The 20,962-nt window shown below is 44.8% G+C and overlaps 1 protein-coding gene across 1 annotated transcript; it reads left to right on the top strand.

Moving 5' to 3' along the window:
- The first annotated feature begins 1,001 nt into the window (after nucleotides 1-1,001).
- LOC110521427 (cyclic AMP-responsive element-binding protein 3-like protein 3-B) lies at nucleotides 1,002-19,482 on the top strand. Its single transcript, XM_021598959.2, has 10 exons — nucleotides 1,002-1,178; nucleotides 6,861-6,974; nucleotides 7,142-7,382; nucleotides 7,692-7,825; nucleotides 8,130-8,240; nucleotides 8,352-8,458; nucleotides 16,746-16,814; nucleotides 16,911-16,995; nucleotides 17,485-17,575; nucleotides 18,164-19,482. Exons 1-10 carry the CDS (start codon nucleotides 1,158-1,160, stop codon nucleotides 18,487-18,489), a joined length of 1,299 nt encoding a protein of 432 aa, XP_021454634.2. The 5' UTR covers nucleotides 1,002-1,157; the 3' UTR covers nucleotides 18,490-19,482.
- Nucleotides 19,483-20,962: the final 1,480 nt, after the last annotated feature.

The following is a 20,962-nucleotide window of genomic DNA, read 5'->3' as shown; positions in this document are numbered from 1 at the left end:
TCTTGGAGATCTACATATTTTTTTTTTTTTTGGGGGGGGGGGGTAATTTTGAGAGTTTTTTTTCTGGTCAGACTTGAATGAATTGATCGATTTAAATCAGTTATTTGTATGAACAAATAATGATTAGGTTATAAAAGCAGTATTTCATTTTCATGGGGATTGTTTCAAATGGATACATCTTATCATATAGTGCATTGATTACTTTTATGAGCTCAGAACTGTTTGCTAATGAAGGATGTTAGAGCCGATTTGGACATATTTGTATAAAAGACTGAACATACTGAAATATTAGGTACGTACCTTTATGATTTATATTTACCTGATTGAGATATATTCATTTGTTAGTGTAATTCAGTGTTTGGCCCCCTCTTTCCCATTCATTGTATTGTGGTAAGTGTGTTAGGATAAAGGCAGGAAGTTGGGCCTTCGGGGGAGTCCTTGCTAGATGCGGGAGCGGTATAGTTTTTTGAACATACATACAGACAGGTCATGTTATGTATTTTCCATATCAAGTATTCTATGCTTTAAGTTGGTTCATTTCTTTGTTAGATATAAGAAGAATAAACATTTTTGTTGCACCATATCCCTGGATGTCATTGAATGTTTGGCCGTTTGGAAACCTTGAGTGTGGACTGTATGCGTACCAAACTACCCCGCTTCAGGCTTGGGCAGTGGCTATGGTAAAGAGGAAAGGAAGCCACTACAAGGATGTTCAATCAAGCTCTCATTGACAGGCCATAAAGAGCATCTCTATACCATATGAATTAACTAAAATCACACAGAAACTGTGTCAAAGGGTACCCTCATTCCCTGTCAATCTGCTATCAAACACAACAAGAGGATAGGAAAGTAAGTATAAACTCTGATCTATTCATCCATGAAGGTTCTTTTCTAGACAGACAGACTTTCCTTAGTTGTCAGTCTTTCCCTGGCAATCAAATCTTTACAAACTGGCCAATGGGATGACAGCCCTGGAGTTGATTACTGGGTGTGCTGTGTTGGAGTTTAAACTTTGGACCTCAGAACAAGAGCAGGGAGATACAGTAGAGACATGGTAATCTGGAACAGAGCTCCTTCACAACAAAGGAAACAGAACACTTAACTGGATTTGTCTTATTTTGGGGAGTTCTGTCCTGTGCCACCCTAGTGCTGAAATTATGGACCACTATTCAGACCAGGTAACAGGGCCCATGTCTTAGTTTCTGTGTTTTTAGTGTCTCCTGGTTAATTTGTTTAGTAATTTATGTTATTAGGGCAGCCAAGTTTATACGTATCGTCAAACAAGTTCAGAGGAGGTAACACACTGTATCTACGTGCCAGTGAATGGGGGTGGGTGCTTTGTGTAGTCTACAAAGGAATATGGGTGCTTGTGTAGTCTACAAAGGAATATGGGTGTGTTGTGTAGCCTACAAAGGAATGTGGGTGCTTTGTGTACAGAAGCCTACTAAGGAATGTGGGTGTGTTGTGTAGCCTACAAAGGAATGTGGGTGCGTCGTGTAGCCTACAAAAAGAATCATAAAACACGGGACGAGATGTTAAAAACTGTCCATTGTGCCAATAGATGGAATGCACTCACATGAGATTTGCCGTGATGTTGACAGAGTGGCATGGGAGGTTTATTTCTTAGACTGGGTTAAGATGTCAATTTTGGGACACATCCTCAGTAGTGTGCCTTCGAATCAGTGGGTGTTTCGGCCTTTAATCACTAAACACTCTCATCAAAGGTGGCCAGCTAAAGGGTGATCAAGCCTTAGCTTGTGTCCCATGCCCAATTAAGATGTCCCACGGGACTATGCAAGGCAGGGGCGTCCTCTTCCCTGAGCCAGTCCGACAGCTGACCGCATACCTCATATGCCCTCCTCAAGTTGGAGGGATCTGAATTGGGTTCTCAGGTGGGGGTGGGGGGTCATGAAGTTATAGCCCAGCAAGGGTCCTTCCGTTTAATCCAGATCCACTGGCTGCCTCTTTCAGCTGCTTGAGAAACTGCTCTGACGGTCTGCCGCAGAGCCTGTCCATGGATTCCAAGTTCTTTCAGCAACCTGATGGTGGAAGAAGCCACGAATCCTCTGCATCCCACTTCAACTGGCCAGACTTTTGCATTCCAGCCACGCTGAGTTGTGTCTGCTGCCAACTCTGTGTAACGCAGTTTCTTACGCTCGTAGGCCTCTTCAACAGAGTTTTCCCACGGGACTGTGAGCTCTATGATGTACACAGCCTTTCGTGAAGGGGACCAGAGTACCATGTCTGGCCTAAGGTTGGTAGAAGCAATCTCAGGTGGAAAAATTAGTTGCTGGCCAATATCGACAAGCATCTTCCAGTCCCGGGCCATGGCTAGGTGTCCAGTTTCTGGCTTTGTAGGAGGATACTTGGGCCTTTTCTGTCCCTCCCGGATGAATGTTGTTGTTTTGACGGGATTGCTTGTTTTTGGAGGTAATGAATTGGTTGCACTCCTCTTGGTCTCAAGTGCTGCAGCCAGGCTCTTGAGGACCTGATTGTGCCTCCAGGTGTAGCGGCCTTGTGAGAGGCTGGTCTTGCAACCTGTCATTATATGCCTGAGAGTCGCTGGAGCTGGGCAGAGGGGGCAGGTCGAGTCCTCGCCATACCATTGATGTAGATTTTTTGGTGATGGAAGCACATCATAAACAGCTCTTATGATGAAGCTGATGTTGCTTGCCTCCATTTGCCAAAGCTCACTCCAGTTGATCTTTCTCCTCTCCAGGCCTTCCCACCGCGTCCATTGCCCTTGTTTAGCAAGAGAGACAGCCTTTGCACTTCTTGCAGTCTCCTCCTGTCTGCGCACCTCCTCGACCACCAGCTTCCTGCGTTCAGATGTTGTTGCCTTATGGAACGTTGGTTTGCTTGCTGCCAGGCCAAAGCCTCCTCTTCCATGCTGGATATTCCCCACAATGTCTTGGTGTCTCAGGGCTGATGTTGCTTGCTGCACAACCTTGGATGATGTCTATTTCCGTCCAGTTTGTAGGGGAGGTGCAGCCTTGCTAATGGTCTGGTCTTTAGAGTCCTTCAATGTCATCTGAAGTCTTACTTTAGAGCACTTGTACTCCTCCGTTAGACTTGTAAGAGGTAGTTCAAGGACCCCTTTGCCATAGAGGCCGATGTTACTCAAGCATCGTGGGACACCCAGCCATTTCTTCACGTATGAGGTAATGGTTCGCTCCATCTTCTCCACTGTTGTTATTGGGACCTCATAGACGGTGAGTGGCCACATTACCCGGGGGAGAAGTCCAAACTGTAGGCACCAAAGCTTGAGCCTCCCAGGCAGTAGGGTCTTGTTGATGTTCTCAAGACCATCGGCGATGTCCTGCCTTACTTGCTGCACTTGATCTTTATCCCGGAGGCTTTCGTTGTACCATCTACCCAGGCTCTTGATGGGTTGCTCAGACACCGTTGGTATCGGGTCATCTCCAATGCAGAACCTCACATCTTTAAGCTGTCCCTTGACTATGGAAATGCTTCGAGATTTGCTTGGCTTGATTTTCATCCGGGCCCACTTGATGTTATCCTGCAGTTTTGCAAGTAGCCGCCTGGTGCATGCTGCAGTGGTGGTCAGTGTAGTCATGTCATCCATGTATGCTCGGATAGGTGGGAGACGGAGCCCCTCCTTAGTTCTCTCACCGCCGACCACCCATCTCGATGCCCTGATGATGACTTCCATGGCCATAGTGAAGGCCAGAGGAGAAATTGTACAGCCTGCCATTATGCCTACTTCCAAGCGCTGCCATGTTGTTGTGAAGTCAGGTGTTGTGAAACACAATTGCAGGTCTTGGAAATAGGCCTTTACCAGTGTAGTGATGGGTTCTGGTACGTGGAAAAAGTTGAAGGATTCCCAGAGGAGTTCATGGGGAACTGAGCCAAAGGCATTGGCCAGGTCGAGGAAGATGACATAGAGGTCTCTCTTGTCCTTCTTAGCTGTTTGGATCTGGTGCCAAATCATACTAGTATGTTCCAGGCAACCAGAGAAACCAGGAATGCCTGCTTTCTGTACAGATGTATCAATGTACTTGTTCCTTTCCAGATAAGTGGACAGCCTCTGTGCTATTATACTGAAAAAGATCTTCCCTTAAACGTTGAGAAGGGAGATTGGTCGGAATTGACTGATGTCTGTCGCATCCTTCTCTTTCGGGATTAGCACACCACCAGCCCTTCGCCATGCCTTTGGTATTATTTCCTTCTGCCACACTATCCTCATGAGCCTCCAAAGAAAGCGTAGAACATCCGGGGCGTTCTTGTAGAGCTTGTATGGTACTCCATTAGGCCCAGGAGCCGAGGCCGCTCTTGCTCTTCGGACAACGTTCTCTACTTCCCTCCATTTTGGAGGGTCAGTGTCCAGATTGAATTCTGGTGGTTGAATAGGTGGGATGTCATGTGGGATGATTATCTGCTCATGCCTTTTCATGTCCTGGTGGACCTTTTCCAGATGTTCTTCCAGTTCAGGCTTTGGAGTTTTTAGGATTCCACACTTTTCCTTTGCGAAGAGATCTTTGACAAACTTAAAGGGGTTTTTATAGAACTGTGTTCTTGAGTGTTCCTTCTTCCTACGAAGTTTCCTTAAGTTTTCCGCTCTTCGCAAGGTTGCCAGCCGACATTTAATGTCTGCTTGGAGTAGCATGAGACCTTCTCTCTCTGCATCAGAGGCCTTCTTCCACTGCTTCCTCAGCTGCCTTCTCTCTCTGACAAGTATCTCGATCTCCTGCTGCCTCCTAGATTTGGCTGGTGCGGGTGGCGTCTTGCCACTTCTCCTTTCGTTTACTCCAAAGCGCTCTTCTCCGTAGTGGTAGATAATGTCTCCCATCCTTTCAAGCTTTTTCTCTGCTGTTCCTACCTGTTGTTCCAAGATTTTTGTCAGGTCGTTGTTGATTGTTTCCCACTCTCTCTTTTCAACAGCTTTGGGCCACTTCACACTCGGTCTGTGCCCTTTGATCTTTTCCTGTTTTAGAGGTCTCTGTGGTTGGGTGAGTTCATCCACCGGCATTTCTGTGCTTGTGTTATCCTCCTCGGTTACAGGGGTGCTGATGCTCTGCGAACTTTGGTTTGCGTCCCGTCGCTGTGCTTCATTCGACTGATTTGACTGGCTGCTTCGTAAGAAGTACTGGTCAATGCGAGGTCCCTGTCTCTGCTCTCCCAAGCACCTTTTCCTCCCTTGATGGATCCTTAACCCCCTTGCCGATGTTACTCTCTCCCAACCACAGCTGCACGCCTGAAGTGTGTGTCCTGCTGCTGTTATGGTTGTCTCATGTGTTGTGTTCCTACTCGTAGTCGTTTCCGTTCCTGGGTCCGTAACCATGTGATCAGTCGTTGAGCCATCTTGCGCCCCAGCTCTCGCAGGCTCTAGGGGTATGTTCCTTTGTTGACTTTCAGTAGCACTTAGCGGGTGTCTCCAACATACTGAAATAGCGTCGGAGACTGCCAACATGGGTAGCTAGCCCATGACAGCCCCAGTGGGGTCTATTCCCTCCGGTCAGCTGTCTCTCCAAGCTGTCACACAGACTTTCCTATGTTGTCAGCTGTCCTTTCACAGCAGTCACTGGACTGGTCCAGATGATCAGAATCATAAAACACGGGACGAGATGTTAAAAACTGTCCATTGTGCCAATAGATGGAATGCACTCACATGAGATTTGCCGTGATGTTGACAGAGTGGCATGGGAGGTTTATTTCTTAGACTGGGTTAAGATGTCAATTTTGGGACACATCCTCAGTAGTGTGCCTTCGAATCAGTGGGTGTTTCGGCCTTTAATCACTAAACACTCTCATCAAAGGTGGCCAGCTAAAGGGTGATCAAGCCTTAGCTTGTGTCCCATGCCCAATTAAGATGTCCCACGGGACTATGCAAGGCAGGGGCGTCCTCTTCCCTGAGCCAGTCCGACAGCTGACCGCATACCTCATATGCCCTCCTCAAGTTGGAGGGATCTGAATTGGGTTCTCAGGTGGGGGTGGGGGGTCATGAAGTTATAGCCCAGCAAGGGTCCTTCCGTTTAATCCAGATCCACTGGCTGCCTCTTTCAGCTGCTTGAGAAACTGCTCTGACGGTCTGCCGCAGAGCCTGTCCATGGATTCCAAGTTCTTTCAGCAACCTGATGGTGGAAGAAGCCACGAATCCTCTGCATCCCACTTCAACTGGCCAGACTTTTGCATTCCAGCCACGCTGAGTTGTGTCTGCTGCCAACTCTGTGTAACGCAGTTTCTTACGCTCGTAGGCCTCTTCAACAGAGTTTTCCCACGGGACTGTGAGCTCTATGATGTACACAGCCTTTCGTGAAGGGGACCAGAGTACCATGTCTGGCCTAAGGTTGGTAGAAGCAATCTCAGGTGGAAAAATTAGTTGCTGGCCAATATCGACAAGCATCTTCCAGTCCCGGGCCATGGCTAGGTGTCCAGTTTCTGGCTTTGTAGGAGGATACTTGGGCCTTTTCTGTCCCTCCCGGATGAATGTTGTTGTTTTGACGGGATTGCTTGTTTTTGGAGGTAATGAATTGGTTGCACTCCTCTTGGTCTCAAGTGCTGCAGCCAGGCTCTTGAGGACCTGATTGTGCCTCCAGGTGTAGCGGCCTTGTGAGAGGCTGGTCTTGCAACCTGTCATTATATGCCTGACAAAGGAATAGTCTTACACTTTTCTCCTTTCAAATTAATCAGAACTAGATCAACTTAATTTAACTCACGCATTGAAAGGCATAGTCAAATTGATATTTTTTTTTAGATAGGAGTGCCATGAGATAATGGTAATAAAAAGCATTAGTCCTGGGTATTATTGCTTTTACAGCCATCCTGTAAGGCTCTTTGTATGTTGTCTCTCAGTTGTAAATGTAGAGCAACATGTCATTAAGTGGCCTGTTCTGTTCCAGGGTTGCGACGGGATTGAGCTGCTTGATTTGCTGTTTGATCAAAACAATGGTATCCTCCGTCACGAGGAGATGGGACACCATGACAACCATGCCTGGCCAATCCATGAGCCTAACGTGAGTGGAGTGAAATATCTAACTCTGTGATTTTTATCCTGCAGTGTTTCTAAAATGTCCCCTTACCTGTGTCTACTACGTGATTCACATGTCTAGCCTGCCATTCTCAACCACTCTCTCCAGTTTGGCTGTACAATAATTGTCACTTTTGGTATGTCATTTGGCAGGTGTGTCCAGCAGAGCAACAAAGCGAGGACTTCCTGAATGCCCTCCTGAGTGGCAGTGGCTCAGTGTCGGGGTCCCCCCTGTGGTCTCCCTCTCCTAGTGACAGTGGCATCAGTGAGGACCCGCCCTCGGATCAGATGGACAGCCCCCAGCGCCCTGAGAGCCCTCCCATGGAGCCCCACTTCATCCCCCCTCAGCCACAAACCAAGGTCGCCCTGGATGCCAACTTCTCCATTAATATCAGTAAGACAAAGCTGGCACAAATTACTAAGCACAGAAAGTATAACACAAACTTGGTTTAAAGTTTCATGATAAAAAGAAGCAACAGAGGCAGTTACATTATTACGCCATGCTGAATATGTGATTAAGTATTGCAATTTGTTAATGTCAAACATTGGAACAGAAGTTCATCCTTTGAAAGCAACACAGTCTGTGTTCTTATGCTCTATGTATTCATTAGGCAAAGGCCTACATTGTCTCAGTATCAACACATACACAGACAAATGATGGCACTTCTGTCTGGTCCCATCACGTCTCTCTGTGTGGTTACAGATGGCTGGGACTCAGGCTTCTACCCAGGCAGGACTGGGGGGACAGAGTGTTCCTCTGATGCACACACAACCCAGCTGTCTTCTGGATTTCCCCTCACTGTCAAGGACCTACTGCTCTCTGGCACATCTGATCCGGTGAGTGATGATGAAGGGTGTGTTTGTGTGCGCTTGGGGGGAGTGTGTCTGTAATTGTTTGTATATAGGTGAGTGAGTGTGTTGGAGTAGAGAGAAATGGGTTAGAGGGGTACAGTCATTCTATAAAAATCAGGTAATGTAATTGGCATGAGCAATGCATGAAATGAGAGGGATCGAGGGCTATGCTGTCTGCCGTGTAACTCTGCACTCCCTCCATTCACTCTGAAAATCCCATTGCAGCTGGCCACTGGTTGTGATGCTGTGCGTATGACTTACTGTATTAACATTTTCATCTCACTTCCAGCCCCCACAGCATTCCCAACAGTCCTTCCAAGAGTTGATTCTTAATGAGGATGAGAAAAAACTGCTGGCCAAGGAGGGGGTGACTCTGCCTAGCCAACTACCTCTCACAAAGGTCAAACTTTTTTGCACACTTTGCAACTTCACAGAACAACTTATGGCTCTTGAGTATTACCAAAGTGTGTAAACACGTTAAATATGTACTTCCTTTGTCTGTTTCTATTAGTATGAGGAGAGGATTCTGAAGAAAATTCGCAGAAAGATCCGAAATAAGCAGTCGGCTCAGGAGAGCAGGAAGAAGAAAAAGGAATATATTGATGGTCTGGAGAGCAGGTACTGGCAATATGCACTAAATAAATGGATAAGGCAGGGACTCACAGACCTCAATTCAAAGTAGACATGATCAATTCTGACTAGAACTGCCTAAAATCGATAAAGCACTTCTACAAACTAACAAGATATTTGGAACATGTCACAGGGTGCTGAGCACAATAAGTTAAAATCAAAGGTCCAATGCAGCCATTTTTATCTCAATATCAAATAATTTATAGATAACAATTAAGTACCTTCTGTGATTGTTTTCAATTAAAATGGTAAAAAATAAAGACATAACTTCTGAGTGTGGAGGGGAAAACTAAAAACAAGCTGCTATTGGCAGAAAGGTTTGGAAGTCACATTCTTAGTCTTCAGGCTAGGGTCTATTTTTCTCCACTTCCTGTCTGACTGACATGCCCAAGTAAACTACCTGTTGCTCAGGCCCTGAAGCCAGGATATGCATATAATTGGTATCATTGGAAAGAACACACTCTGAAGTTTGTAGAAATGTTAAAATAATGTAGGAGACTATAACACAATACATATGGTAGGAAAAAATCAAAAGAAAAACCAACCTGATTTTTTGTTGTTGAGAGAGCCCATGCTTTTACAATGGAAAGTATAGGGGCATATCCAAATCCAGCTCCCAGATTGCAATTCCTATGGCTTCCACTAGATGTCAACAGTCTTTATTCAAAGTTTCAGGCTTGATTCTTCCAAAACGACAAAGAATAATGAGTTTTGGTACTGGGATGCAGACTTGGAAATGTGTGTGTGCGCGTGCGACAAACTGGATGCACACCTGCTAATATCGGTTTCCTATTGAACATACTTCTTTCCGTATGAAATATTATAGTTTAATTACATTTTAAGGTATCTGAGGATTATTTAGAAATGTGTTTTGACTTGCTTTAACAAAGTTTAGCAGTAGCTTTTTAGATTCCTTTCTCTGCATGTTGAATGAGTGGACTACTCAAATCGATGGCGCCAACCAAACAGACTTTTTGGGATATAAAGAAGGATTTTATCTAACAACATGACACCACATGTTTTAGCTAGGGCCCTTTGGATGACAAATCAGAGGAAGATTTTCAAAAGGTAAGTGAATATTTAATCGCTATTTGTGAATTTATGAAACCTGTGCTGGTGGATAAAGATTTTGATGTGGGGCGCCGTCCTCAAACAATCATATGGCATGCTTTCGCTGTAAAGCCTATTGTAAATCGGACAGTGGAGTTAGATTAACAAGAATTTAAGCTTTTAACCGATATAAGACAGTTGTATGTACCGAAATGTTTAATATCCATCATTTTTATGATGATTTATTTGAATTGCGTGCCCTCCAATTTTACCGGAAGTTAGCGGGACACCTAGGCCTAAGAAGTTCTAACTAATTTACCACCTTGCAGGTGAAAACTGCATCCCACCAAATAAGTCAGAAATTTAAGCCGATCTTTTCAAACAGTTCTTACACTAAAACAGTAATATCATAATTTTCACAATTTCACAGTATTATTACAACCTCATAGTGTGGAAATATATATAAAACACAGGAAAATTACATTTTTGACTGCACTTGGCCTTTTTATACACTGCTCAAAAAAATAAAGGGAACACTAAAATAACACATCCTAGATCTGAATGAATGAAATATTCTTATTAAATACTTTTTTCTTTACATAGTTGAATGTGCTGACAACAAAATCACACAAAAATTATCAATGGAAATCAAATTTATCAACCCATGGAGGTCTGGATTTGGAGTCACACTCAAAATTAAAGTGGAAAACCACACTACAGGCTGATCCAGCTTTGATGTAATGTACCTAATGGCAGTCAGGCTACCTCTGTGCGGCCCCCCAAAGAAATGCCACCTCACACCATGACTGACCCACCGCCAAACCGGTCATGCTGGAGGATGTTGCAGGCAGTAGAACGTTCTCCACCGCGTCTCCAGACTGTCACGTCTGTCACATGTGCTCAGTGTGAACCTGCTTTCATCTGTGAAGAGCACAGGGTGCCAGTGGCAAATTTTCCAATCTTGGTGTTCTCTGGCTGTAAGCCCAACCCCCACCTGTGGACGTCGGGCCCTCATACCACCCTCATGGAGTCTGTTTCTGACCGTTTGAGCAGACACATGCACATTTGTGGCCTGCTGGAGGTGTGCAAAAAAGTAAATAAAAACAACATGGGGATGAGGTAGGTAGTTGGGTGGGCTATTTACAGATGGGCTATGTACAGCTACAGTGATCGGTAAGCTGCTCAGATAGCTGATGCTTAAAGTTAGTGAGGGAGATATAAGTCTCCAACTTCAGCGATTTTTGCAATTCGTTCCAGTCATTGGCAGCAGAGAACTGGAAGGGAAGGCGGCCAAAGTGTGTGTTGGCTTTGGGGATGACCAGTGAGATATATCTGATGGAGCGTGTGCTACGGGTGGGTGTTGTTATGGTGACCAGTGAGCTGAGATAAGGCGGAGCTTTACCTATCAAAGACTTATAGATGGAGCCAGTGGGTCTGGCAATGAATATGTAGCGAGGGCCAGCTGACGAGCGCATAAAGGTTGCAGTGGTGGGTGGTATATGGGGCTTTGGTGACAAAACGGATGGCACTGTGATAGACTGCATCCAGTTTGCTGAGTAGAGTGTTGGAGGCTATTTTGTAAATGACATCGCCAAAATTGAGGATAAGTAGAATCGTCAGTTTTACGAGGGTATGTTTGGCAGCGTGAGCGAAGGAGGCTTCTTTTGCGAAATAGGAAGCCGATTCTAGATTTAATTTTGGATTGGAGATGCTTAATATGACTCTGGAAGGAGAGTTTACAGTCTAGCCAGGCACCTAGGTATTTGTAGTTGTCCACATATTCTAAGTCAGAACTGTCCAGAGTAGTGATGCTAGTCAGGCGGGCGGGTGCGTGCAGCGATCGGTTGAAGAGCATGCACTTAGTTTTACTAGCGTTTAAGAGTAGTTGGAGGCCACGGAAGGAGTGTTGTATGACATTGAAGCTTGTTTGGAGGTTTGTTAACACAGTGTCCAAAAAAGGGCCAGATGTATACAGAATGGTGCCGTCTGCGTAGAGGTGGATCGAGGAATCACCCGCAGCAAGAGCAACATCATTGATATATACTGAGAAAAGAGTCGGCCTGAGAATTGAACTCTGTGGTCCCCCATAGAGACTGCCAGAGTTCTGGACAACAGGCCCTCCACTTTGACACACAGAACTTTATCTGAGAAATAGTTGGGGAACCAGGCGAGGCAGTCATTTGAGAAACCAAGGCTGTTGAGTCTGCCGATAAGAATACGGTGATTGACAGAGTTGAAAGCCTTGGCCAGGTTGATAAAGACAGCTGCACTGTATTGTCTTTTATCGATGGCGGTTATGATATCGTTTAGTACCTTGAGCTTGGCTGAGGTGCACCTGTGACCAGCTGAGAAACCGGATTGCACAGAGGAGAAGGTACCGTGGGATTCGAAATGGTCAGTGATCTGATGGATTTAGGTCTGTAACAGTTTGGGTATAAAGTGTCTCCCCCTTTAAAGAGGGGGATGACCGCGGCAGCTTTCCAATCTTCAAGAATCTCTGACATTACGGAAGGGAGGTTCAACAGACAGTAATAGGGGTTGCAACAATGGCGGCGGATAATTTTAGAAAGAGAGGGTCCAAATTGTCTAGCCCAGCTGATTTGTATGGGTCCAGGTTTTGCAGCTCTTTCAGAACATCTGCTATCTGGTTTACGGATTTATGGTTGTACCTGGTGGGTTCCTTGATAATTTGTGTGAGATTGAGGGCATCTTGCTTAGATTGTATGGCGGACGGGGTGTTAAACCTATCCCAGTTTAGGTCACCTAACAGAACGAACTCTGAAAATAGATTGGGGGCAATCAATTCACATATGGTGTCCAGGGCACAGCTGGGAGCTGAGGGGGGTCTATAACAGGTGGCAACACTGAGAGACATATTTCTGGAGAGATTCATTTTAAAAATTAGAAGCTCAAACCGTTTGGGCATAGATCTGAAAAGTATAACAGAACTGCAGTAGATTGCAACTCCTCCCCCTTTGGCAGTTATATCTTGATGGAAAATGTTGTAGTTGGGAAGGAAATCTCAGAATTTTTGGTGGCCTTCCTAAGCCAGGATTCTGACACGGCAAGGACATCAGGTTTGGCGGAGTGTGCTAAAGCAGTGAGTAAAACAAACTTAGGGAGGAGGCTTCTAATGTTAACATGCATGAAACCAAGGCTTTTACGGTTACAGAAGTCAACAAATGAGAGCGCCTGAGGACACACAGGGCCTGGGTTAACCTGGGTTACATCACCCGAGGAACAGAGGAGGAGTAGGATGAGGGTACGGCTAAAGGCTATCAAAGCTGGTCGTCTACTGCGTTGGGGACAGAGAATAAAAGGAGCAGATTTCTGGGCGTGATAGAATAGATTCAGGGCATAATGTACAGTGGAGTTAAACCTAGGCATTGAGTGACGATAAGAGAGGTTGCATCTCTCTGGAGGCATTAGTTATGCTAGGTGAGGTCACCCCATGTGTGGGAGGCAGGACAAAAGAGGTATCTGAGGCATGTTGAGTGGGGCTAGGGGCTCTGCAGTAAAATAAAACAATGATGACTACCCTAAACAACAGTATACAAGGCATATTGACATTAGAGAGAGACATAAAGCAAGGCATAAAGCAATCACAGTTGTTGATTGGGAAAGCTAGCTAAGACAACGGGTAAGACAGCAACAGCTAATCAGCTAAGACAACAACAGGTAAAATGGTGATGAATGGGCAGAGAGGGTCAGTTAACTACACACAGGGCCTGAGTTCGAGGCTGGGGCAGACAGATAAACAAAACAAACAAAATGGAGTCCCGTGATTAATGAGCAGTCCAGCAGGCATCCGCTATGTAGCCAGGTGATCATAGGGTCCAGTGAACAGCAATAGATGAAACAGGGAAGTCGTTACTACGCTGGCAAGCAGGAGACACGGCGTTCATAAAGTTAGCAGGTCGGGGCTAGCAGAAGCGTCTTCTTCGACGTCCGACAAAGGCCGGTTGATGGCACATCAGATGGAATTACGTCGGCAGACCAATCACGATGGATCTGAGGGGCTCCGTGTCGACAAGGGGTCCTGGCCAATTGACAAAAGAGGTAATGTAGCTGGAGTAATACCGTTTGCTAGCCGGGAGATGCACCTGTCTCAAGGCTAACTGGTGCTAGCTTCGGGTCAAGGGCATTAGCCACTATAGACACTCGGTAGCAGCTAGCTAGTTGCAATGATTCGATGCAAAGGTCCAGAGCTTATGGCAGGAATCCGCCGATGAATCTAGTCGTGTTAGTGAAGAGTCCGGGAGGCATCAGCTGTGTAGCCGAGGGATCATAGGGTCCACTGAGCTGGCCGGGAGATATGCCTGGTTCAAAGGCTAGCTTCGGGGCTGGGCCACTCGGTAGCAGCTAGCTAGCTGCGAGGATCTGTAATAATGGTCCAGTAATCTGGAGCAATGGTGTATAAAAGCAGTCCTGATATGCTCTGGGTTGATATCTTGCTGTGCAGACTGGCGTTGTGCAGACTGACGGGCCGATGGGCCGCCCCCAGGTGTTGAGGGTAGGTAACAACATCTCCACCCTGCTGATCCTCAACACTGGGGCCCCACAAGGGTGCGTTCTGAGCCCTCTCCTGTACTCCCTGTTCACCCACGACTGCGTGGCCACGCACGCCTCCAACTCAATCATCAAGTTTGCGGACGACACTACAGTGGTAGGCTTGATTACCAACAACGACGAGACGGCCTACAGGGAGGAGGTGAGGGCCCTCGGAGTGTGGTGTCAGGAAAATAACATCACACTCAATGTCAACAAAACTAAGGAGATGATTGTGGACTTCAGGAAACAGCAGAGGGAGCACCCCCCTATCCACATCAATGGAACAGTAGTGGAGAGGGTAGTAAGTTTTAAGTTCCTCGGCATACAGATCACAGACAAACTGAATTGGTCCACCCACACAGACAGCATCGTGAAGAAGGCGCAGCAGCGCCTCTTCAACCTCAGGAGGCTGAAGAAATTTGGCTTGTCACCAAAAGCACTCACAAACTTCTACAGATGCACAATCGAGAGCATCCTGTCGGGCTGTATCACCGCCTGGTTAGGCAACTGCTCCGCCCAACACCGTAAGGCTCTCCAGAGGGTAGTGAGGTCTGCACAACGCATCACCGGGGATAAACTACCTGCCCTCCAGGACACCTACACCACCCGACGTCACAGGAAGGCCATAAAGATCATCAAGGACAACAACCACCCGAGCCACTGCCTGTTCACCCCGCTATCATCCAGAAGGCGAGGTCAGTACAGGGGCATCAAAGCTGGGACCGAGAGACTGAAAAACAGCTTCTATCTCAAGGCCATCAGACTGTTAAACAGCCACCACTAACATTGAGTGGCTGCTGCTAACACACTGACTCAACTCCAGCCACTTTAATAATGGAAATATATGTAAAATATATCACTAGCCACTTTAAACAATGCTACTTAATATAATGTTTACATACCCTACATTATTCATCTCATATGTATATGTATATACTGTACTCTATCATCTACTGCATCTTTATGTAATACATGTATCACTAGCCACTTTAAACTATGTCACTTTGTTTACATACCCTACATTACTCATCTCATATGTATATACTGTACTCGATACCATCTACTGCATCTTGCCTATGCCGTTCTGTACCATCACTCATTCATATATCTTTATGTACATATTCTTAATCCCTTTACACTTGTGTGTATAAGGAAGTAGTTTTGGAATTGTTAGGTTAGATTACTCGTTGGTTATTACTGCATTGTCGGAACTAGAAGCACAAGCATTTCGCTACCCTCGCATTAACATCTGCTAACTATGTGTATGTGACAAATAAATTTGATTTGATTATCCAGGGTAAAAGCGGCTGGTGTCTGAGCTAGAGGTAAAAGCCGCTAACAGTGGCTAACAATGACTAAATAGCTAGTAGCTAATTAGCTGGTTAGCATCTGATGGCTAGCTTCTGATGGAGTTTCTAGCTATAAGGTCTACAAATAGCGGATCCGTATCACTTTGGGTAAGACGTGTTGCCGGAAGGTATTTCTAATTTAAAAATGGAAAAAGAAACAGTGTGTGAAAGCTCAGACACACTGGTAGGATTGTCAAACGTTTGCGTGCCAACAAGACTTAGCACCTCTGAACAGAGTGTCGGCAGTCAATCTTTATTGTGTTCACACAGCAAAGACCTTGGAAGTTGTCAGCCACTCAGCCATGTAAAATACTCCAAACCAGAAGGTGTCAATAGCGTTGTTTGGCAATGCATATCCGTGCGTATTGCCTGTGGTCTAGATTCCAAGCTATCTGTGCTAATGTTTCTATTTTGTAGAAAGCCCTTGTTGGTACTAACCAGATGGCCACAGCTAGATAACTACCTGGCAAAACGATGAAGAAACTAAATTAAATAACTATAATAACTAAACTAAATTTATAACTAAACTAATAACTAAACTAAATGTAATTAAATTCACTCTCCATAATCCCAAACCGTGCCAGCCCATAGCCAAATATTTCACTAGCTAGCTAATGTTAGCATATTCGCTAGCTAGCACAAAATAGCTAGCTAGCTTAGGACACTGCAAAAACTCACTAGCTAACACTGGCAGCTGTTTCATGGAAACTAGCTAATCCATTGTGATTTAATTACAACGGCAATACTAGCTACAGTGTTTAGATAGCTTGGAGAAAGTATTTAGTGTTGTGTGCATTGCGTCTGTGCACTTAACTAGCTCCCATCCCATAGTCATTATTGTATATGAAGTGTGACTGGCTCATCCGTGGATGTACGGAGAAAATGACACATTTTTTTCATTCTTTTGTTGGGGTACGTGCTCTCTGATTGGATCAAAGTTAAGTTGTTGGCCACTGACGAGCATTGCGATTCTACAAGTAGAATTGGTAGGTTTGTCACTACAGGGTCAGCACGTCCCATTTTAGTTCTAGCAAGAGATAGAACGGCCTCCCACTGTGATATGTACTTATCGGCAGTCTATCGGTAGTGAGATTCTTGATGTGTTTCTGCTTAAGTTGCGTGGCACAGAGAAACTTCACAGTGCCCACTGCTGTCAGAAATGTGTAATTCAGTATACTTGACTGTCACATTATGATCTAATTCTACAAAAGGGCTTTTCAGTGTGGTAGTTAGAGTGACAGCTAGCTAGTATGTTTGTTGGACTGATCAAGCAGCAGCAGCTCGTCAGTCTCATCTGGGAAATTCCCTTGTTGTTTGTCTTCCAGGATGGCTGCCTGCAACACACACAACCAGGAGCTACAGAGGAAAGTGTTCCAGCTGGAGAAATGCAATACGTGAGGGACCTCCACACTAATCTGCTCTCCCTGCTCTGTTTCTGCCTCCGTACACCCAGTCGCAACATTTGCTAATTGAGCCTTTGTGTCTCCCAGGTCTCTGATGGGGCAGCTGCACAGGCTGCAGACTCTGGTCATGGGCGGCTCCAAAAAGACCGCCCAGACTGGGACTTGTGTCCTGGTAAGGAGAAGTGTCACTTTAAGATACAGTTTTACAAGATCAGGCCATACACCATGTGAAATTAGAGAGAGACCGACAGGTGGAGTGAGAGAAAGATGTATGCCAGATATACAGATGTAAATAGACACAGATACACTCCAGAGAGGCAAACCATTGATTCCCTTGTCTACAACATAATTGGACAGAACACAAATCACACCACATCAGTGCAAGCAGTAATTAGACTTGTAAATCCACTATGAATATGAATGAGTTTGTATCTCTTCTAATGCCGTTCGGAAAAGGCAAACATTTGAATTATAAGGATAGTGTGTTCAAGCCTTGTGACTTTGATGCCCATGTACGGGGATGAGATGAAAAGTTCTGAACAACAGTTAGTGTCTTCCACTCTGGAACTCCACCGGGGAGTGGAAGCTCTCCCTAATGGCTAAACCTTATTCACTTTGGCAAAGAGCAAATTGTGATTTTTACCCTTCTCTTTTTCCCCAGGTACTGCTCCTGTCCTTCTCCATCATCCTCTTCCCCAGCCTGAACCCTTTTGCCAAGGTCAGCCAAGGAGGGGACTTCAGCCCAGTGAGGGGTGAGTCAGCCTCCTGCACTGTCTGGCCAAACCTCGCCCTGCCACCCCATACCTCCTGCCTCAAATCACAGCTGGAGAGCTGAATAGACTAGAGCTCCTCTCACTCCTACTGCCAGATGCTGCTACGACGCCACTGTTAAAACAACTCTGCAGAGCAAGGCGGCCCACCAATTCACATCAAAGAGCTGAGCTGGCAACCCTCAGCACAGAAACCATGTATTATTGAGCACTCTTCTCATCAGCCTGTCTGACTGTAAAATTCCTCTCAACAGTTGGAGGAACTGTTGAATAAAATATGAAATGGACTTCAAAGATATCTAATGGTCTCATCAATGGTTTAAGATTGGGAATTACTTAAATGTAATTTGTCATCTTTACCGACTGTTTGTTAGCTCTATGAATATTATAAATTCCTAGTTGTCTTTAGGTAATTGTACAACTGAAGACCAAGGTACAAGATTGTTGAGGGTGGCTTACAGTTAACGACTTAAAGTTGGACTGGGGATGTATGTACTGTCACACATACATCAACATTTAATGACTGGAATACATACTCACCTGTAACCTGTGTCCCTCTCGCCCCTGCAGTCCAGTCACGGTCCCTGCACAACCTCCAGTCCTCCAGAGTGCTACATGTGATTGACCAGCTGTACCAAACTGCAGACGACAAGGCCAAGCCTCCAGACAACCATGTCCTGGGAGACCAGGGTGTGGATGCGATTATGTCTCTGCTGGGAAAACTGGGCACTGGTCATGGCAGCCAAGGACTGCCCAATTTTGACCCCATGTCTCAAAATAATAGCATGGACGAGCAAGTCCATTTCCAGGGAGACCCCATTACTGGCCATATAGCTACAGTGACTTGGAATCCACACCGCAGAGCCACACTACGCCCACATGCTGATGACATGTGATTTGGAGAGAGTATTCCCAGCAGGATTTCTCTGTTCTGCTCCCATCTCCACACTTCATATCATGAAACAGAGTAGCACACGCCTAAGGCTCTCCTAAGGCTCTCTTTACACTATGAGTTGGGGAATAATAAATACATTATTTTGCCTGTTATATTATATACTGTGTGTGTGTGTGTATATCCTTTTTTTTTCTTGTTTGTTATTCTGTTTTGTATTGTTTTAAATGCGGAAGACACATTTCAGTTGCACAACTGACTAGGTATTCCCCTTTCCCTTATTTGACCAAGTTGACTTGAATGACTTGTGTGTGTGTGTGTGCATGTCTGCAGACGCACACCCCAACGATTGTTTGTGTCAATCGTTATCTGCCGTGGTGCCTCTCATCTCTCAGCCTTTAATCATGGGGAGAGTAGCTCAGCGACCAGCATTTTTAATCAGCTTCTCTGTGACCCACTTTGATTGTCCATCTTCCACCAGCATAGTGGGATATGACCCGTGGTAGGAGAACTCTAAGTCAGACCCTGAGAGAGGGACAAAAAAAAAGGACACAGTCAAAGAGATGTCCTTGTTTTCACTTGTTTAAAGGGGCAATCCAGGATTGAAGCATACATTTTTGGACTTTTAAATTAACATTACCATTGATTATTTCAGAATTGAATTTATAAATGCTTCACAAGATTATTTCAACTCTCTTAACCCATTAGGACCCAAAATATAAGCTTGTTTTACATCATTCAAACACTGTGTAGATTCTCATGGATGGTCAGTCCATGCATCAATAGCTCCTTGCATCAATAGTTCTGTCTATGAATTGGTGAGTGGTTACATTACTCCAGCCCCATCCCTCAGCTGTTTACCAAAACAAGTGGCAAATCCCAGATTGCCCCTTTAATTCTGCAAATTGCTTTTCTGTTTTAAAGTGCATTGCTGAACCAGATAAACTCAGAGCTTGTATTAAACTCCATTAACAGCTATTGAGTGGCTTAAACTTTATTTTTGCTTATTTATTTTTGAATGAGAGTCACATGGGTAAATGAAACCAAACCAAACATGATTAATACCTCCTTTCACTTTGGTGGAGTAAAATTTCATTGCCTCCATCAGGAAAGGGACAACAGAAAGAAAAGTTCAATTTGTGATTTCATGCCAAGTTGTGGTTCTGTTCACTTCTGTTTGAGGTGTATGGTATGATTCAACAAATATTACAGATGCAAAAATAGCTAGCTAATCACTGAATGGACGGTCCGAGATATGCAATAAAGAGATTAAAGTCTGCAGGTTTATCGAACTTCACAGGTGCGCTCATCTTGGTGTTTGATAGGATTAACCTGTGCCGTGGCCTTAGTGTCTATGTGATGTTACAGCTTGACTATCCTCTGTCTACTGACATAATGCTTTACAAAATGTCAATATCTGGCCATCTGTGCTATACTATAGGCTGTGCAAATGCCAAACACTAGCTACTGGCTCTCTCTTCCCGGAAGTTCCTACCTTGGGATCTGACATGAAACATGTCCTAATTAGCTTTCGACAGGATAATAACATCCATTTTAGTTTCATTCATTTGAATTGATACATTTGACAATAGCATACTGACTCTGCAAGGCTCACTAGTTCTAAGTGACTATTACTGTGCCATAATATTCAGATCCAAGAACAGCACTTTAGAGCAATGGCAACCCCACTGTGAATCACTACGACTTGTGTCTAACCCAGGCAGCACACAAGATAAACACCATGCTTTTACTGAACGTCTCTAGGACACACACCACTCTAGTTCACAAACCACTCTAGGTCACATACCACTCTAGGTCCACCTTACTAGAGGCCACACGCCACTCTAGGTCACACACCACTCTAGGTCACACACCAGTGTAGATCACACCACACAACTGGCATTTCTCCAGTACTGTAAAAAGAAACATTCTAGGAAGGAAGCGATCAGCGCCATTGTTAATCATAATGTGTTTGGGAAACCCCGTTCCAGACTACTTTTATCATGGAAGATTTGAATATGTTTGATTGCTCTGTATATTGGAATACAAATTATTTACAATTAATTTATTAGTTTCTCATAGACAAGCTCTCTTCTGACCCTGTTGCTTCGGCTTCAACCATGCTGTGCCGGAAAGATAGTCCTAATTTTACTTTGGCTGCCTTTAACAGTCTAGATCCTCTTAAGGTTTCTTCCTATAGCCAGGAGTTTGTTTAAACTGTTACAAACACAATGGTTACTTCACTGAATAGATTATTGATAAAATATTGGATATTTAACAGTCTACTGGTTGTCATTGGTTGTATATCTATCAGCTTTTAGTTGAAAAAATTAAAATTAAATCACTTATTTATTCTCAGAATGCATCCACAGTTTCACTCATGATGACCACTTTCATCTCTACCTTCTGAAACATCCTGGTCTCAGAGCATTGCGTATTATTCTGTACGTAAATCTGAGACACTCCATTTAGTATAA

This window comes from Oncorhynchus mykiss, chromosome 30 (assembly GCF_013265735.2).
Source record: "Oncorhynchus mykiss isolate Arlee chromosome 30, USDA_OmykA_1.1, whole genome shotgun sequence".
NCBI lineage: Eukaryota > Metazoa > Chordata > Actinopteri > Salmoniformes > Salmonidae > Oncorhynchus > Oncorhynchus mykiss.
Note: the sequence above shows the minus strand (reverse complement) of the source record. Positions and strands in the feature narration are given on the sequence as shown.